This window comes from Strigops habroptila, chromosome 3 (genome assembly GCF_004027225.2).
Source record: "Strigops habroptila isolate Jane chromosome 3, bStrHab1.2.pri, whole genome shotgun sequence".
Lineage (NCBI taxonomy): Eukaryota > Metazoa > Chordata > Aves > Psittaciformes > Psittacidae > Strigops > Strigops habroptila.
The window spans coordinates 75840840-75859463 of record NC_044279.2 but is presented as its reverse complement, the minus strand read 5'-3'; the positions used below and the strand labels follow the sequence as shown (position 1 = coordinate 75859463).

The window sequence follows — 18624 nt, the reverse complement described above, 5'->3', positions numbered from 1 at the left end:
AGGCACCGTCGCTCGGAGGTGTTCGTGCGGAGGGGTCCGGACAGGCTGGATCCATGGGCTGTGCTCAATGGGATGAGGTTCAACAAGGCTCAGGGACAGGTCCTGCTCTTGGCCCACAACAACCCCATGCAATGCTGCAGGACTGGGGAAAAGGGGCTGGAAACTGCACGTGGAAGAGGACCTGGGGTGCTGATGAATGGAGTTGAATATGAGCAGCTTGTGCCCAGGAAGCCAAGAAGGACAACAGCATCCTGGCCTGTATCAGCACCAGTGCGGCAGCAGGGCCAGGGCAGTGATCGTCTCCCTGTACTGGGCACTGGGGAGGCTGCACCTTGAATCCTGTGTTCAGTTCTGGGCCCCTCACTACCAGAAACACATCATGGTGCTGGAGCGGGTCCAGAGAAGGGTAATAAAGTTGGTGAAGGGTCTGGAGCACAAGTGTGATGAGGAACGGCTGAGGGAACTGGGAGGGTTTAGTCTGGAGAAGAGAAGGCTCAGGGGAGACCTTATTGGTCTCTACAAGTACCTGAAAGAAGGATGGAGTTAGGTGGGGTCAGTCTCTGCTCCCAAGTAACAAGTGATAGGACAAGAGGAAACGGCCTCAAGCTGTGCCAGGGGAGGTTTAGACTGGATATTAGGAACAATTTCTTCAACAAAAAGGTGATCAGACATTGGAACAGGCTGCCCAGGGCAGTGGTGGAATCACCCTCCCTGGAAGTGTTCACAAACAGTGTAGAAGAGGCCCTCAGTGACATGGGTTAGTGGTGGATTTGGCAGTGCTGGGGTAGAGGTTGGACTTGATGATCTTAAAGGTCTTTTTCAACCTGATTGATTTTATGATTCTGTGTTGGGTTTGTTCAGCTTGGAGAAGACTCTGGGGAGAGCTTGTTGTGGTCTTTCAGTTCTTAAAAGGGGTCTATAAGAAAGATGAGGAAAGACTTTTTAGCAGGGCCTGTAGTGATAGGACGAGGGGTGATGGTTTTAAACTAGAAGAGGGGAGATTCAGGCTGAATGTGAGGAAAAAATTCTTTACTATAAGGATGGTGAAACATTGGAACAGGTTTCCCAGAGAAGTGATGGATGCACCATCCCTGGAGATATTCAAGGCCAGGCTGGATGTAGTTCTGGGCAACCTGATGTAGTTGAAGATGTCTCTGCTCGTTGCAGGGGGGTTGGACTAGATGACCTTTGAAGGTCCCTTACGACTTAAACTATTCTGTGATTCTATGATTCTATGTATTGCAACCCAGAAGATTTTGGAGCAACAGGCCATGCTGGACCTTGAGGGTCAACAAGCGCAGGAGCATTACGTGTTCCTACCTGAGGGATTTGGATCCTCATGTCTAGGTGGTTTATGGGTGTCCACCACAGAGGATAATGAACCAAAGGGTCTATAGGATGTGCATGCACCCAGCTGAGGTGACCAAGGATCTTACCAGCTGAAGGAGATTAGGTACCCGAGCCAAAGGGTGACCCACAAGCCCACTGGGTTTAGACACACAGAGTCCAGCTAGATCAGGCATCTCCATCCTCCACTGTAGCTGACTGGGGAATCCTGAGTCCAGAGTGGTTTAGGCCTGTCATGTCCAAGTGGATTAGGCAGAAGGCTCTTGAAAGGGGTTTAGGGTCTTCAGCCTAGGTGGCCTGGTTTGGTCCAAGGATCTCAGGTACAGATCCGAAAGGGATTAGGTGCCTCCTGGCCAAGGATTTCAATACCCTGAGCTACACAATTTGGGATCTTCGATGGCTAAAAGGCTCGGTCATCATCTGCCCAAGTAATTTTGGATCATCAGGCCAATGGATCTGGGAGTGTGAAGACCCTGGGCTGATGAGACTTAGGCACAGCAAGTGCAAGGGGACTGGGCACCCCCAGCCCCTAGGATTTTGGAGCTCCTGGCCCAGGCGGTTGGGGATCCTGACACGCAAGGAGCTTAGATGTCAGGATCCAAGGGGGATTAGGCACCTCCTGCCTGAGGCTCAGACCCTGCTATCAGGACAGCCCAGCCCTGCCTGGGGAACGGCTCTGGCAGGGGCCACCCAGGCCCTGGAGTCGCGCCAGCCCCCACTGGGCAGAAATCCAGACCCCCAGGGTGATAGCGGGGCTGTGTCCAGCAGTCCTGCCTCACCCTGCCCACCCCAGCCTGCCTGCAAGGCTGCCCACTGCCATGCTCGGGCCCATTCCTCCCCATGGATCAACCCCTTCCCTCTTGCTGGACACCTCCAACTCCTTGAGAGCAAACGTGGAGAGACCCTGGCCCCGCTCCACCTCCTCTGTCCCATCCCTGCCACGACCACCCAGCTGCTGGCAGGCAGCCCCATTGTCCGGGTGGTTATCTCCAGCACCAGCACCCAGCACCATCTCCAGACCTCACACCCAGCACCCTCACCTCAGACCCATGGTGGGGACCCAGGGTGCTGGAACAAACCCCTTTTCGCCCTCTGGGGAAGGCCGTGGCGATGTTCCCACTGCATGTTCCCGCTTCCCCTCCAACAAAGGCAGAGTCTTTGCCTGGCCCCAGGAAACACACAATCCCCAAGGAGCCGGGGCAGGATCAGTAGCTGAAATCTTGTACAGCCTCGACAGACACACTGAGTCACCATCACTCAAACATGCAACAAACAGCCCAGCATTAGCGAAAAACAAGACACACACAAGAAATTTCTGAGAATTCGAAATAAAAACCCAGACCAGTAACTCTTAAAAACGGGAACTCTCCGTACCAAAGGTGTTCCTTTTTTCTTTCATTAACTGCCTTGTTTTAGCTATTTCCACACAGGAATCGATCAATTCTTTATAAAATGCGATAGAAATGGGTAAAAATAAAGGCAAATGCTATTTACAGAAACCAACAGGGAGAGTACCGAAACGCCTCTTGACTTCTTATTTCTTCTTGGGTGATTTCCGGGCGCTGGACTTGGCCTTGGGTTTCGACCGCTTTGCCTTCTTGGGCCTGGACGCCTTCAGTGACTTGGCTCTAACAGTCTTTGGCCTCTTGGCTTTCTTCGGGCTGGCCCTCGACTTCTTCCTGGCTCTTCTGGTGGCGGATTTGGGCTTCTTTGCTGGAGACTTGCTTCTCCTGCGCCGAGCCGCTTTCCGGGGCGACGTGGATTTCCTGGATGCCTTCTTCCTCTTCCTAGACGGGGACCTCTTCGCCTTGTTGCCCTTGGCCAGGCGGAAAGAGCCAGAGGCGCCGACACCTTTGGTCTGCTTGAGGACGCCGGTGGCGAGGAGGCGCCGGATGGCGAGCCTGATCTGGGCATCGGCATTCTGGCCCACCTTGTAGTGGCTCTTCACGTACTTCTGGATGGACTGCCGGGACGAGCCGCCGCGGCTCTTCTCGGCGCAGATGGCCGCCGCGATCATGTCCGAGTAGGTCGGATGAGCCGCCGGCCGCCGCGCCGCCCTGGCCCGCTTGGGCTTGGCGGCCGGAGCCGGGAGCGGGATCGGGCTGTCCGACATGGTCAGCGCTTCGCGACGCCCGGCGATGCTGTCCGCGGCGGGAAGGCTGTCCCGCCCCGCCCGGCACCCCCGCCCCTGCGCGGGGATTGGCTGGCAGAGGAGCGGTGGGCGATAGCCGCAGCAGACCCGGTGCCGCTCCCCGGTGCTGCCGCCGCCGCCTCTGCGGCCGCGCACGACCCTGTCACCCTTTTAAGGGCGCGGTGCGGACCGCGGGGAGGACTGTCCCCATCGCGCGCGCCACGCGCGACCTGCCCGCCCGCCCCACCCCGCCCTGCCGCCCGTGTCCCCGCGTGTCCTCGCGTGTCCCCGACCCGACCCGGCGCGATGGGACGGGGATGGACACCGGGGATGGGGAGGTACACGGGGAGGGGATGCTGGGGACAAGGAAGAGCATGTGGGGGGACACTGGGTGGGGACGAGGGACACTGGGGGTCAAAGAGCAGTATTTGGGGGGACACTGCGTAGCGACAAGGAAGAGTATTTGGGGGAACACTGGGTAGGGACAATGAAGAGCATCTGAGGGGACACTGGGTGGGGACAAGGACACTGGGGAACAAGGAAGAGCATTTGGGGAGACACTGGGTGGGGACAGAGAGAGACACTGGGGGACAAGGAGGAGTATTTGGGGGGACACTGGATGTGGACAAGGACACTGGGGAACAAGAAAGAGCATTCGGGGGACACCCAGTGAGGACAAGAAGGGACACTGGGGAACAAGGAAGAGCATTTGGGGGGACACCCAGTGGCGACAAGGAGGGACACTGGGGGACAAGGAAGAGCATTTGGGGGGAAACACTGAGTAGGGACAAAGAAGGACACTGAGGTGGCATGGAGGAGATGAGAAGGGGGACACTGGGTGGGGACAAGGAGGGACAATGGGGAGCACTCGGGGACACTGGGAAGACAGGGAGGGACATAGCAGGGGCACTTGGGGCAACATCAAGAAATGTGGAGGGGATGCTGGGGGTCAGGGTGGCACATTTGGGGAGGACAGAAGGAGCAACATGAGAAGAAACATCAGGGGACAAGGAGAGATGTTGGGGAGGGCACCAGGGGACAAGGACGGATTTTGGGGAGGACATTACGGGGACAAGGAAGGACTCTAGAGGAGACACCAAGGAGAAAAGTGGGAGCACTGGGCTCAAAATAGGCTCAGCAGCAGTAACCCACCACCCAGTGTCTCTGCCCTATTTGTTCCCCACCAGGTGCTTTGGGGACACCAGCTCAGCCCTCACATGTGTGTGTCAGGGGTCCCAAATAACAGGCTGTCCCCTTTTTGGGGGGACAAGATCAACCCTTCATGAGGAGACAGATGCCAGTGACAAGCAGCCATCCTTTCCCAGCTGGCTGAGTGGTCGGCTGCTCCTGAGAGATTAAATGTAGCTGCTATCATCATCTTGCCTGTAAGATCTGGATGATATTTCCCCCTTATTTCTTAAAAACATGCGGGTGCAGCCACCTTGTGCCCACCAACACACTGTGAGGTGCTTGGGGGTGAGCCGCAGCACCTCCAAACCTCCCGCTGCTTCAGCAGCATGGTAAAATACACAGAAAGCACCCGTCTCTAGCTTCGATGTGTCCTGTATGCTCAGGGGCATGATGACCAACAGCCAGGGACACGCAGAAGTATACATAGAAATAGATGTAGATATATAAATACAAACAAATGTAAATATAGAAACACAAATAAGAGAAATAAAAGAAAGGGACCTGCTTGAGCGAGTCCAGAGGAGTGCCACAAAAAAAATCAGAGGGCTGGAGCACCCCTAATAACAGGCTGAGAGAGCTGAGCTTGTTCAGCCTGGAGAAGAGAAGGCTCCCAGGAGACCTTAGTGCAGCTTCCAGTGCCTAGAAGGGGCCTACAAGAAATGTGGAGAGGGACTTTTTACAAGGGGCATGTAGTGACAGGACAAGGGGGAATGGCTTTAACCTGGCAGAGGGGAGATTGAGATTAGACATTAGGAAGAAGTTCTTAACTATGAGGGTGCTGAGGCGCTGGCACAGGTTGCCCAGAGAAGCTGTGGCTGCCCCATCCCTGGCAGTGTGCAAGGCCAGGTTGGGCGGGGCTTGGAGCAACCTGTTCTAGTGGAAGATGTCCCTGCCTGTGGCAGGGGGTTGGAACTGGATGAGCTTTAAGGTCCTTTCCAACCCAAACCGTTCTGTGATACTAAATAGAAATAATAGAAATAGTGGAAGTAGAAATACTGGGAAATGGAAATGAAATAGAAATAGAAATAAATAGAAATAATCTGCCCTCCCTAACATACAGAAGTGCTACAGTAGGGTGCAGCATGCCCCTGTCCCAGAAGGAGGCACTAGGCTCCCTGATGCTGTCCCACTGGTGGAAGGGCTGTCAGGGCATCCTCTTGCGCCTCCCTCCCTGGCGCTGCTCTTTCATGTGCCCCTCTTCATTTGGAGAGTAGGAAAGGCTTGCAGCACCTGCAAACTGCTTCATTTTATTAAGAGCAAATTGCTTCTAATTGCAGGGAGGAATAACCACCCTCCCCCATCCCCTGGGTTGCTTAAAACATAACAAATACATCACTTTCCATCCCATATAGACACAAGCTCTGTTGGCCTCTGCATAACGCTATGACCAGCTGAAGGACCTCTCATTTTTCCTAGCCGGGAATAAACGGCCATCGCTGGCTGCCTGCACATAGGCAAACCAGGAGCATGCAGATAAGGCACCATCTGCCTTTATTTGCATCCAAGTTTTCAACCGTCACCAGACAGGCTCTGAGGGCAGAGAAGAAGGGGGGTGACATCGTCCCAGTGCCCCCGGGGTTGGCACAGTGCCACGGGCTGACCGCAGAGCCTCCAGCCTTCAAAACCATTATCAGGGCAGTGCAGTGATGCAGAGGCAAAAGGAGGGGGGGAGGCAAAAGGAGGCGGGGAGGCAGGGAGGGAGGAGGACATACGCTTTACCTAACTTCAGCCGGCTGAAAATTAGGGGTCTAATCTCAGCCCATCACCTGGGCACCTCCTGCAGCCCAACAGGGCTGCTCAGCCTTCTCCAGCGGGTGCCGCTGCTGGCGGGCAAACACCATCTCCCCTGTACGTGGGGGAGATACAACACTTTCATCCCTAAATTTTTCCCAGTCAAAATAGGGGGAAGATCCCTTTCATTCCTTCCATCCAGACGCTTTCCAACGCTTTCATCCCTAATATTGGCCCAGTCAAAATAGGGAGAAGATCCCTTTCACTCCATTCATCCAAACCCTTTCCAACACTTTCATCCCTAATATTTGCCCAGTGAAAATAGGGGGAAGATCCCTTTTATCCCTTTCATCCAGACCCTTTCTAACACTTTCACCCCTAATTTTTGCCCAGCCAAAACAGGGGGAAGATCCCATGCCACCAAGCAACTTGGAGGGAAGGTGTACAGTGGTCACAGCTCATCAGGCTGCTGCTGGCTTTGTGCACGGAGGGGAGCGCATTTGATATTGGAAAACATCCCTGGAACCCTGCACTGTTGTACTGATGCATCCTCAACATGAGCTGGGCAGGATCGAGAGAGGTTTTCTGGCTCCTCGTGGGATGCTGGGGCTGGAGATGGGATGCAGATGCAGCAGGGCAATGCAAGCCCTGCTGACCCTGGGAAGTGGGGCCAAGGCAGCAGGGGGGGCTCATCTGGAAGGGAAAATTATTCCCACAGGCCACCTATGCTGCTGTGCCTGGCTTGGGCTCGTGCCTTCATTTTTGGTCACAGGAACCAGCCACCATGCACAGGGTGGGGTGGATTACCCCCTGCACCCCCTTTTCTCCTTGAGGAGCATTACCTAACAACTCCAAGCCTCTTGTACCTCTTGTTTCTGGCATTAGATAGCAGGGGTTGGGAAATCCCACTTCTCTGACAAACTCCAGAGCACAGAGCCCAGCAGAAGAATCCTCTCCATCATCCCATCCACCTTCTCCCTCCCCACAGTGTGTTCAGCCAGACCCCATGGGGATTTATGCACTTCCAGCTGTGGATTTCATCTTAAACGGTCACACCATGTCCACTGTGGATGTGCTGTGGATCCCCTTGTAGGGGCAGAATGGCTGTTCACTGGCATTTGAGTGCACTTCTGGCAACTAATGCCAGTGACATTTTATTTTACCTGGTTTCCATTTTCAAAGAGGCTCAAAATCTCCAGCAGTGGGACTTGGCCTGGCTGGCACTCAGGTTCACATGCTTCAGTGCTTTTTTGAGTGGCAAAACACGTGAATTTGCTGATTTTCCAGTGTGCTCACCCAGAGCTTCAGTTCCGAGCCCCCATTGTGCAATGCAGTGTGGTCAGCCCAGCATGAAACCACTCAGCCCAGCCACCATGAACAGCAGAACTGGCTTTAACAATGGCTAGGTCAGACAGAGCCTTGGGCGACATGATCTAGTGTGAGATGTCCCTGCCCATGGCAGGGGGTTGGATGATCTTAAGGTTCCTTAAGGGAACTGGATGATCTTAAGGTCCTTTCTAACCCAAACCATTCTATGATTCTATGCCAATGAATGGTGAAGGGGTATTGCCCGTGGCTGCTGGACTGATCACCTCTGTTTTGAAGGATTTACAAGCTGTTTCTTAACGGCCAGCTCCTTATGCAAGCTGGGATGCTGGGATGCTGGCTCTTATGCAAACCAGGGCGCTGTAGAGCTGTGAGTTTTCCCTTTGCTGGCACAAAGGCTGGCACATTTCTCACAGCCACAACATGGCTGTGAGCAGGTTGATGGGGTAGAGGCACCACTTTGGGATGCTTTTTTGGGCTCTGCTGTCCATTGCGAGGGCATTGCAGTCATCTCCATTGCACGCTCCTCACACCCAGCTCCCCTGCACCCAGGAGATAATGATGCAGAGACGATGGGGTGACCGTATCGCCCCGACACAGACGAGGCTGGGGCTGCCCAATTAACACCGCGCCGGTTTGGGAGGTATCAGTCCACCATCACCCCGGGATGACGGGATGCTCCTACCCGGCGGCACTGATCTGCTCATCTTGACTGCATGTCGGGTGCCTGCACATTTCGCCTGTGCTTACACGACACATTTATCAGGGTCAGCAGCCCCTGCTCAGGAAGAGTAAAAAAATACCCCAACAAACACCACCCAAACAAACCAACCCAAACAAACACAAGATAGGGAAGCATTCGGGGAAGCGGCTGGTGAGCAGCGTGCTGAGAACTGCACACACCAGCAGTCTGCACGCACCCCCTGCCCCATTTTTGAGGGTTCCCCCCAGGAGCAGGTTTGACCACACAGACTGTAGTCTCAGTGTGTGTTTGTTCTAAACCCAATGCACATACACCCCAGCCTGCAGCGCTGTGCCCTGTACCCCACTTTATTTCCTTTTTGTTCCCTACTAATCGCCCATGGCGAGACCAAGCCCTGCAGCCTGGAAGCACTTGCCCTGAGCTGCTCTATCACCTCCTGTCTTCCTTCCCATCTCAGCTCTCCGTGTGCTGAATGCTCAAACCATCCCAAAATCAATGGCAACAGCCATGTCCTGCTGTGGGGCAGGGGGAAAAGCCTGGACCTTGTGCAGTGCAGGGGCAGGAGGGTTTCCAGGCAGGAGGCCAAGCACCAGCAAGAGCAAGCCCTGGCTCTGCATGGGTGCAATGGGGAGCTGCCTGCTGAGCTCGGTGCCTCACTTCTTGCACCATCCACCAGGTTGCTCAAGAGCCTCATGCATGTGACTAAAGCCTGCAACCCAGTTTTACCAGAATTTGTGAGTTATGAAGCACCTTGCCTTACATAGAGAGAGCAGTCACCGCAGCCATGCCCATGGAGAAGTGGATCTGTATTTGCCCGCAACCCTTGCTCCAGAGGCCACTGGTACATGGTGATGTTATCCCACACTGCTGCCCTAACTCCTCTCATTGCGCTGCCACCATGTCCTTACACCCTGCTCTCCTCCCCACGTCTCGCGGTATTCCAGCCTCCCAGCTGATGCATCCATCACATCCATCCAAGGATCCTCCTTGACCATCTTCACTTCTTCAGATGCCACCTCCAGCCATGGCAGGAGCCCATAATTAAGGCTCTTCTGTAATTGCCAGCAGACTCCCTGCAGAGCAACAGCTCATGTTTACATTGGAACGGGGCCGAATGAGCAGCAGTAACCCCCAGGTCCTCCATCCTGACAAAAAACCAATGTGCTTCACCCAAAAACAGGAGAAGAAAAGCGTCTGAGATCCCTCTGATCTCCCCCAGGATCTATATATACTGTTTACTCTGTTTGCAGTAGTTTGCAGGGCCATCTGCCCTCCCCATTACTGCATTTACTGATGCAGTCCAGCCTCAGCTCTTCCTCCATGGGGCAGAGGGTCCAAATGCGATTTTCTTAGCAGTGTGGTGAATCAGATTATTCTCCTCCAAACCCAGAGGTGGAGCAGACAGCTGGCTAACGGCACTGCAGGACTCTCCCTCCCCAAACCCAGAGGGAGGGAAGCGACAGGTCAGGAGGTCCCAAAACCACACAGGAACCTAGAGAAACAACCCACCGCCATCATGGGGGGTTAGGGCCACATAGGAAGCCTTCCCCTCGAGGAACACATTCTTCTCAGCAAAAGGGGAAGATTTTATTAAGTTAAAAGTTGAAGGGCGCAGCAGAGCAGCAGCAGCTGCCACCTTGAGGGGGGTTGGCTCTGGCGGGTGCAGTAGCAGCCTCACAGCTCCTCTTCCCCAAATAGGAGAAGCCCCGTGTCTCCAGGCTCCAGCCAGCTCAGGTTCTCGAAGGAGCCAAAGGACAGTCACGGAGAGAGCTCGATCATGCGGACTCTTGCCAAGGTCTCCTCTTTCCAAAGTCCCCAGCAAGCACATCCATGGCAGACTGCCCCGGAGGCTCCCTCCTATGGCTTGCATGTCTTCTCCACAGGTCCCTGGGGGTGGCACGGGGGGGAGTGTGATCCTCGCCATACATCCCAGAGGGGCCGCGGAGACATTCGGAAGAGAGGGAGCATGTGCCAAAGGTGGCTGTGTGGCCAGGAGCAATGGGGCTGGGGAAGGGGCGACAACCAGATTCTCTTTTTCAGGTTAGAAAATGCTGGCGATGTAGTAAAAGTTTTCCCCCTCCTCTTCCCCTTCTTCCCAGGGGGAAAAATCCTCTATAAAATATAATTTTCACATATAAAATCCTGAAGAAGGTGCATGTAAGGAGCCAGTCCAAACAATGTGCTCAGGTACGCAGGCAAAAGGGGTTCATCAAAAAAGCTTTGGGAGGGGAGTGAGGAGGCTGGGGGGGTGCATGTGGGATTCCTCACCAAGGCAATAACGGATGGGATTCAACCTCCCCCTCCCCGCAAGTGAGGAATGGAGCAAATACAAAACAAGAACAGATAAACAAATGAAGAGCAGACCTGGAGAGAAAGAAAACCAGAAATGGTTTAGAAAGGCTCCACTGAGCGCAGAAATGCTGCCCCTTCTGCTCTGTCTGGTGCCCTGCTACAGACCCACTCATCTCGGCAACCACGAGCAAGCAGAGCTGGGTGACCCAAATCCCAGTGGCCACAGCACTGGAGCGAGAAGCAGAAGAGCTCCGGACAACAGGATATCCTCATTCCTTTCACACCATTTCCCTTCCCAGCCGCAGCAGGGATGCCTGCAGGTGAGTGTGGGAGAAGGGCTGGGTCTAGTCAGGGCTGCTTTGATGCAGACCTCAAATTTCCGTGCTGCGATAGGGAAACCACTTCAAAGACAAAAGCAGCAGACACATCCCCTATGTAGGCAGCACATAACCTTCCCCACGCTGTCACCCAAGCTATGGGGCAAAGGCCAGCATGTGGCTGGATCCCACCTCTAGCCTGGTTGAGCAGTGCTTGGTGCTGGCTGCAGAAGCATCAAGAACAGTGTGGAGAGAAGGGGGCTGGTGACCAGGGACAGGAGGGGTGGGACGAGAGGATACAAGAAGCAGAGAAGGAAAAGTTTAAGGCTGAAGGTTCCACACTGCATGGAGCAGGAGGAACTGGCAGCTTCCACCCCCATGTCAAAGTGGGGCAGCAGGTCTTAGCGACCCACAGGGGATGTCACTGCATCCCCGGTGCTCACCGTTACTCGCCAACGCTGTTGCGCAGCGACTCCTTCTCCTGCAGAGCTGCCATGGCCAGGCGCAGGTGCTCCTTCAGCTGCTCGATCTCTCGCTCTGAGCGCACCTTGATGTGATTCAGCTCTGCATAGACGTCTTGGTATTTCCCTGAGGCAAATCTCTTATCCTACCAGAAGAAGGATCAGCAGGTTTTAGGGCTGATATTAGGGAGGGAGGCAGCAAGGCAAGCCCAGCATGAGAAGGGCCAGCAGGTGAGGTGATGGGTTTGAAGCCCATCCCAACCTGAGCCATGCAGAAACCATTCAGAAGAAGAGCATGGAGATAGCACTTCCCAAACTGTGGGCCGGGGAGGAAGGCACAGTCATTGATCCCACAGCAGTGGGGACCTGCAGCATCAGATTGAGGTGATGTGGGTTTTAGTATGGCTTGTGTGTGTTTGGGCCAGCCGTATGGCGAAAATAAACCCCAACAGAGATGCAGGCTGGTGAAAGGGCTGGTCCCAGCCACTTATATGGCAAAAAGCTTAAGTGAGAAAGTTATCAAGTCCAGGAGCACCACTGAATCCCAAAGTTTCCTTCAGGTTCTCCTTTGGCAGGGATCTTTGAAAATGCCTCTAAAGGAGCTGCTGCCAGTGGAGGGAGCAGCACACCCAGCAATGGTGTCCAAGGAAACTCATCCACCCAGCAAGGGGAAGAGAAGGGGCTGGGGAAGCCAAGTGTTGGGCAGGCTTCCTCTGGGAAAGAAGGGATCCTGGCTTGTCCACGCTTTTATGGACATACATCTGGGGAAACCAGCAGTAGAGTCACAGTGACATTTCCCTTGTAGAGGGTAAGTCTATACCAGCCTGTGCTGTTCGGAGCACGTGGCTGCTATGTGCTCAGGAGTGAGCAGGGACAAGGAGCACAGAGGATTTGGCCTGAGCACCCCATCAAACCCAGCTGAGTCCTGCTAAGATGCAGCCCCAGTGCTCCCCTTTACCCCCTCTCCTACTGCTTTCCTAACGGCTCCCAGAAAACACTTACCTTTTGCATCATCTGCAGCTCCTCCCGGAGGCACTGCACCTCTTTCTTTAGGTACTGGAGCTCATTCTCCTTCACCCGCAGCAGCACCTGGGACGAGGAGAGGAGAGAAGAACCAGAGGTGACTCAAGAGCCAACGCCTCGGAAAGGCCCCGGCACAAGGGCAGCGGTGCAAAAGGAAGGAAGGGCCAGGAGGGCTAGGGCAGGAAACAGCGTGAGCAGCCCCGGAGAGCAGAGGAGGGGAAGCTTGTGTACCTGCTTCCTGCATCAGCCCCTGCTCCATCCGGCACCCCCTCCCACCTGCTCCAAGCCAAAACCACTGCAAAAAGGATACCCTCAGCACGGGGTGGGGATGGAGGTATCGGGGCAGCCCGGGGGGACCCTGTACCTCCAGCTCGCAGGTGTTCCGCTCATTATTGTTCGGAGAGCGGTCCCCAGAGTTCCGTGAGGAAATGAAGCTTCGCAGCTTCCCGATCTCATCCGAGAGGCGGGTCTGCAGCTCCTGCAGGCAGAACCAAGAGACATCAATGGCACAGGCCTCTCTGCTGTCCTCACCCCTCCACCTTCAAGCCAGCCCTACTCAAGCTTGGAGGCATCCTTGTAACCCCCTGCCCATAGGTGATGGTGGCACCTACAACCAGCAGAATTCACTCACTGTATTTAACACCACAGCTAAGTCCATCTACAGCCTCTAACTCTTACTATTCTTTTTGCTTTCTGATGATAAAATCTCAGAATGGAAGAAATATGAACAAATTGAGGAGTTTTAAAAGAGGGGCTGTGCTGTGCAAGGGAGGAATGTGCTCCGTGGTCACTGCTGGCAGGGAAAGCCTTTCTCTTGCCTGGTTTTTCCGGAGGAGCTCCTTCCCCTCCTGCTGACAGTGCTGCAGCGTCTGCTCCCGCTCCTCTGCCTTCTGGGTGAGCTCCCCGATTTCCAGGCACTTTTGGGAATACTGCTCAGAGAGCACCTGCAGCTCCCGCTTCAGGGATTCCACGTCCAACCTGACAAAGAGGCTCTGGTTCATCACTGCCCATAATAACCCTCACTGGCCTCTAGCCGCTGGCATCGCCTTGGTGCCATGGGCCATGGGCAGCCTCTGCCCACATCAGTCACTGGCACAAAATAAGGATCCCTGTGGACCAGTTCCCACCCTCCCACACACGAGTGCAGTGCTTCTAGAAGCTTCAAGAAATGGAGAAGCTTTCCATAAAGAAACTAGAGGGAATAAGCTATAGGGAAAACAGAGGTGCTGTAGGGAAAACAGAGGGGCTACAGGGAAAATACCCAAGCAGGGGATAAACCTCTCTGCCCTGGCAGTCACCACTGGGCACCCACTATGGATGCAGATTGAGTGAGGTGACGCTGGCACAGGGTGGCAGCATCAGGCAAGAGGAGTGGAGAGATGGTTTCTTACTGGTGCTGCTTCTGGAGGGCATCTGAGACTGAGCTGCATTGCTGGAAGCTTCGTGTCCTGCACAGCTCCTTATTCATCTCCTCCCGGTGGGCTTTCTTCAGTGCCTCGATGGCTGCAGAGGGGGACAACAGGAGATGGGGGGTCAGGCTGTGCCAGCTCCAGCACATCTGGTGAAACCAGGGAACTAGTTGACCTCTTGCTGCTGCAGGGTCTCAGACTTATCTTTGCAGATTCCCGCTCCTGTCCTGCTGCCCTCAGGACATCCCCCACCTTCTTCATGCCACAGAATTATCCCAATGCACCAAATGCTACCAAGGAGACTAACACAGGGCAGTATGCTGGCCTCCTCCCACCCATCCACAGAGGCAAGACCCCATTTCCCAGAGGATCTTTACCACCCCATTGTCCCTGTCCCAGCCCAAACAATCCCCATGCACAGCACAGGCCCGAGGAGCACCAAGCTCATGCTCCAAGGAGCATCAACCTCACACCAGCTGGGTCATCTATGTGGCTCTGAATGACTGAGATGACTGGTTTCTGGCAAGAGACATGTGGGAGCAGTGGGAGGGACCCATCTGAGTGGGGGCAGAGCTTGGTGTTTGCTCCTACCTGCTGCTGTTGCTGCTGCCTCCTCTGCCAGGAGCCGCTCCTTCTCCTGCCGCAGCCGCTCCAGCTCCCGCTGGTGGTGCCGCTGGAGCTCCTCCATCACTTGTTGGTGGGACGACTCCATCGCAGCCAGGCTGCGCTCACAGGCCTCCTGCCGTGCCAGGGAAAGGAGGGGTGAGGAACCAAGAGGGCAGGAGGAAGGGCTGGGGCCAGGACAGGCACTGGCTGGGCTGATGTTTGCAGGGGAAGAAATGTTCCTCTTGCTCATCTTAAAACTGCAGTAGCAATACAGGAGCATCCCTCCTGGGACAAGAGCTGGGAATAACATGCCTGACACACCAGTCCAGATCCTCCACCAGGCTGCAGTGCCTGGCTGGAGGAGATCAGCAGTGGGAACTGCATCTTGGTATCTGCCTTTCAAATGAAGCAGCATCCCCCAGAATCAATGAAAGTTGAGCCTCTTCTGAAAAGTGACACCCTGCACTGCCCTGCGGCCAGCCAGAGGCTGCCAAAGAACCCTCCCCAAAGCCTAATGGTTAGGGATCCTCCTCACGCAGCTCACTCTCCTTTCTCATGGCTCTGAGACCAAGGGAGTCTCATGCTCTTTCAGCGCTGAGCGCTGCGGTTAACTGGTGTTAGCAAAGCAAAGCGGTTTCCACCTCGGAGCTATGCCTCCACTCTCCCTTCAGATGCTGGCAGCACTGCCCCAAGCTCCACAGGAAGAGTTTGTTCACCACCAAACCACGCCAGAGTATTATTTCAAAAAGACAGGGACTCTTAAGACATCAGCAGAGAGCCAGGAAGTGTCCCCCAACAGCCCCTTGCTGTCCCATTCCTTCCCCCAAAGGCTGATATAAGGGGGCTGCAACCCATTGTGGGAATGCAAGAATGCAAGTCCTTGCTGGCTACTCCTCCCTGCTGAGGCAAAGAAAGCTTCACAGATCAGCCAAAGGAGACGAAAAAGGCAAGGGATCAATTTGGTTATCTGTCCACAGACCAGCTGCAAACATCGGCAGACTAAGGGAGAACAAGCCCTCTGGGGAAAAGCCAAGTTTGGCCTCAGATGTGAAACGCAGGCCTTTTAAGCCAAGTTATTATGAAGATAAGGATAAGGTGCCATTCCTCCCCACTCCTCTTGCCCTTTTTCTGACCATAAAGAGGCCTGTAAGTTGTAAATATTAAATCAAGATGACAGAGCCACTGGTAAGTGGCTGGGCTGGGCGCCACAGGCCTTGTGGGTTTCTTTATCTGGACTAGGTACAGCCAATGCACTCAAGAGGCTTCGCCAGCCCCAATTTCCTCCCCCTCCCTAGTATCTTTCAACATATAGGGCACATCCTGAAATCACCACAGCACAGTGGAACAGCAGCCTCCCCCCAGGAAACCCCTGCGGGATGTGACCCTGTTTGCTTTGGATGAGTCCATAGAGGGGGAATAAACAAACAAAGGGAAACGAGAGGCTGAAGCGTGAGTAAACTCTGCTTTGCGGGCTTTCCCACGTGCCGTCAGCCCAGCAATCCAACAGGCTGTGCTGTCAAAGTGACCTTCAAGGCTCGGGCAGGGACAGGAGCTCCTCAGGGCCTGATGGGCTGCTTTTAACAAGGGATTTGGGAGCCCCTGATAGCAAGAACCACATTTGGGAAGCTGAAAACACACGGGTGGCTTGGCAGAAAGCTGATGACCCACTCCTGAGCTGGGGGATAGCTCAGCCCCCCAGCCCAGGCCAGCATCGTACCCAAGCACAATGCGGGGTGTAGATCACAGGATTATAGAATAGTTAGGGTTGGAAAGGACCTTAAAGCTCATCCAGTTCCAGCTCCCCTGCCATGGGCAGGGACACCTCACACTAGACCATGTCACCCATGGCTCTGTCCAACCTGGCCTTGAACACTGCCAGGGGTGGAGCATTTACCACTTCTTTGGGCAACCTGTGCCAGTGCCTCACCATCCTCACAGTAAAGAACTTCTTCCTTATATCGAAATCCTGCAACTCCCCCCTAACTCTCCTCCTCCCTGTTCATACTGTCCCCTTTAAAGCTAGGCAACACACACCAGCCTTTATGTAATTAACATTGATTACAAGTGGGCCCAGTTAGGGTCACCATGGCAACCCAATGATTAGCGATCCCTGGTCAGCAATGAGCTGAGTCCCAGCGTTTCCCAGTTTGGGACTGGGAGCGACCCCAGGGTCCTGCTCACCTGTGAGATGTACCCCCGGGGCACGTGGCCTTCTCCCTGGGATTTCGCTGCCTCCCGAAGGCTCTCATTTCGGGCCCGGCAGGATTCCAGCTGCGCCCGCAGTGACTGGACCTGTGCGCCAGGAGGGGAGAAAGATGCTCAGCCATGGCCCAAACAACATGCTGCACCCGAACCCTTGACTAAGGGATGGGGAGGACCATGCACGGCCAACAGAGATGTCTGATTCCCACAGGAAGGGCAGCCTGCTAAAGGACCAAAGCCAGCCCCAGCCTGGTAAGCGATAACAAGGAGGAGAGGAGACATCCCGACTTCCAGAGGTGGATCTGTGCTGAAGGAAACCACCGTTACACGTGTAGCTGGGATGCCAGACAAGCGCATTTCACCCTTCAAAGGCTGGCAGGTGAAGTGCTTGCAGGCTTGGGAAGAGACAGAGAAGAGAGGCTGCAGATGTACCCCAGGAAAGACAAACTCCACACAAGCAGTGCCACCAGCATCCTGGATGAAAACACGGCCTGGGGAACCTCTACAGGCATGCGAGAGCAGGTCTCCGGCCCCACATTACCTGGCTGCAAAAGTTCCCAAGCACTTGCAGGGTGGCAAATGGAACCAGACAGAATAAACATTTCCCTGCACCTCTGCCCTGCTCTCCTGCAGAGCCTCCTGCTGCCAGAGACCACACTAAGGGGCCATAAGAATCCCAGTTTCAAATAAGAGGAATGCTCTTACCTCCTTTTTCAGTGCCTCATTGGTGTCTCCATGGCCCCCCTTGCTCTGATTCAGCAGTGCTGTCAAGGGCACCCGCCGCGAGTCCTTCAAGGGCAGGCGTTCCAGCTCCAGCCACTTCTTCTCTATCTCCTCATTCAGCTGAATCCGCTGGTCCTCCGAAAGTGGGGGAGTGGGGAGGTCCAGCTCCTCCACCTTGCGGGAAGAGTCTCCCCCTGGGCCATCGCTGTTTGGGACCCTGACATCAGGGGCCTCAAACCATTTCCGCCTCTCCTCCGAACGGACAGCCAGATCCCGCTCCAGCTCCTCGTGCTTGGCAGTTCGGTCGGACATCCTCAAGCTCCCTCTCGTCCTCTGTGGGGACCCCTGATTCCCGGGGTCCTGAGGCAAGGGAGACAGCTCCACATAGTCAAAGGCATGGCGCTGCCCATCCGCCTTCCAGTGGCTGCCCTTTGAGTTCCCCTCAGAGCCAGAGCCTGGCCGCTGCTGTTCCTCTGTCCGGAGCGAGCCCTTCTGGGGGACACAGTTACGGAAGTTCTCCTTATCGCAGTCAGAGAGCCTGAAACCAGAGCCACAGCCAGTGAAGGAGAGGCACCACATGGGAAAGAATGCTGGTGGAGACTCTGCCAACTGCCCAAGGCTCAGCCCGCACTCGGCCCAGCCTTACAAAACCCCACCCTGAGTGTGGAGCTGGGCCTGTAGCATCCCATCCCTCGGGGAAATGGCAAAAGCGGGTGCAATAGCAGAAGCCATCAGGCTCTCAACCACTGCCACTGGCTGGCGTATCCAGGCCATGTTCAGGAGTGGAGAGCAGGGCTGACTGAAAGCGGCCAGGTATCCAGAGGTACCTTCCTAGTCCCTGCCTGCCAGGGGAGAGGAGCAGCAAGAGAGGGAAGAGAAGCAGCATGGGGTAGCTCTTACTTGGTGACATCTGGAGCACTGACTGGGCGCACATTCTTCCTCAGGGCCTCAATCCAGTTGCGCCGGATGCCTGAGGTCATTGCTGACAGGGTGAAGACGGCATCCTTTGTCTGCAACAGGGAGGCGATGGAGACCCCGTCAGCAGGCAGCTCCCACTCACTCCCTGAGACCCCCAGGTACCCACTCTCTCAGATGGTAGACAGTGTTATAGAGGCCACCCAAGACTGTTAGGGTTAGGTGGAGGGGTACAGCAGCAGTCCAC

The 18624-nt window shown here is 55.0% G+C and overlaps 2 protein-coding genes across 11 annotated transcripts in view; both read right to left on the bottom strand.

Moving 5' to 3' along the window:
- TRIOBP (TRIO and F-actin binding protein) overlaps nt 1–18624 on the bottom strand; it is a 42089-nt gene that overhangs the window by 10965 nt on the left and 12500 nt on the right. For 5 of the 10 annotated variants that reach the window (XM_030481121.1, XM_030481126.1, XM_030481130.1 and 2 more), the window contains 10 exons: nt 18363–18472; nt 17445–18000; nt 16719–16829; nt 14523–14670; nt 13914–14025; nt 13341–13500; nt 12887–13000; nt 12502–12588; nt 11482–11645; nt 9995–10793 (listed from right to left, as the gene is read on the bottom strand). In XM_030481121.1, coding sequence (XP_030336981.1) covers nt 11484–11645; nt 12502–12588; nt 12887–13000; nt 13341–13500; nt 13914–14025; nt 14523–14670; nt 16719–16829; nt 17445–18000; nt 18363–18472 — 1560 coding nt within the window. In that variant the 3' untranslated portion in view covers nt 9995–10793; nt 11482–11483. Of the gene's footprint in view, nt 1–9994; nt 10794–11444; nt 11646–12501; nt 12589–12886; nt 13001–13340; nt 13501–13913; nt 14081–14522; nt 14671–16718; nt 16830–17444; nt 18001–18362; nt 18473–18624 lie in introns of those variants that run through there. The other 5 variants (XM_030481123.1, XM_030481128.1, XR_003990767.1 and 2 more) reach the window with 4 other exon arrangements.
- LOC115605963 (histone H5) lies at nt 2660–3631 on the bottom strand. The gene has a single exon (XM_030481136.1). The coding sequence runs from the start codon at nt 3458–3460 to the stop codon at nt 2882–2884; it is 579 nt and encodes a 192-aa protein (XP_030336996.1). The 5' UTR covers nt 3461–3631; the 3' UTR covers nt 2660–2881.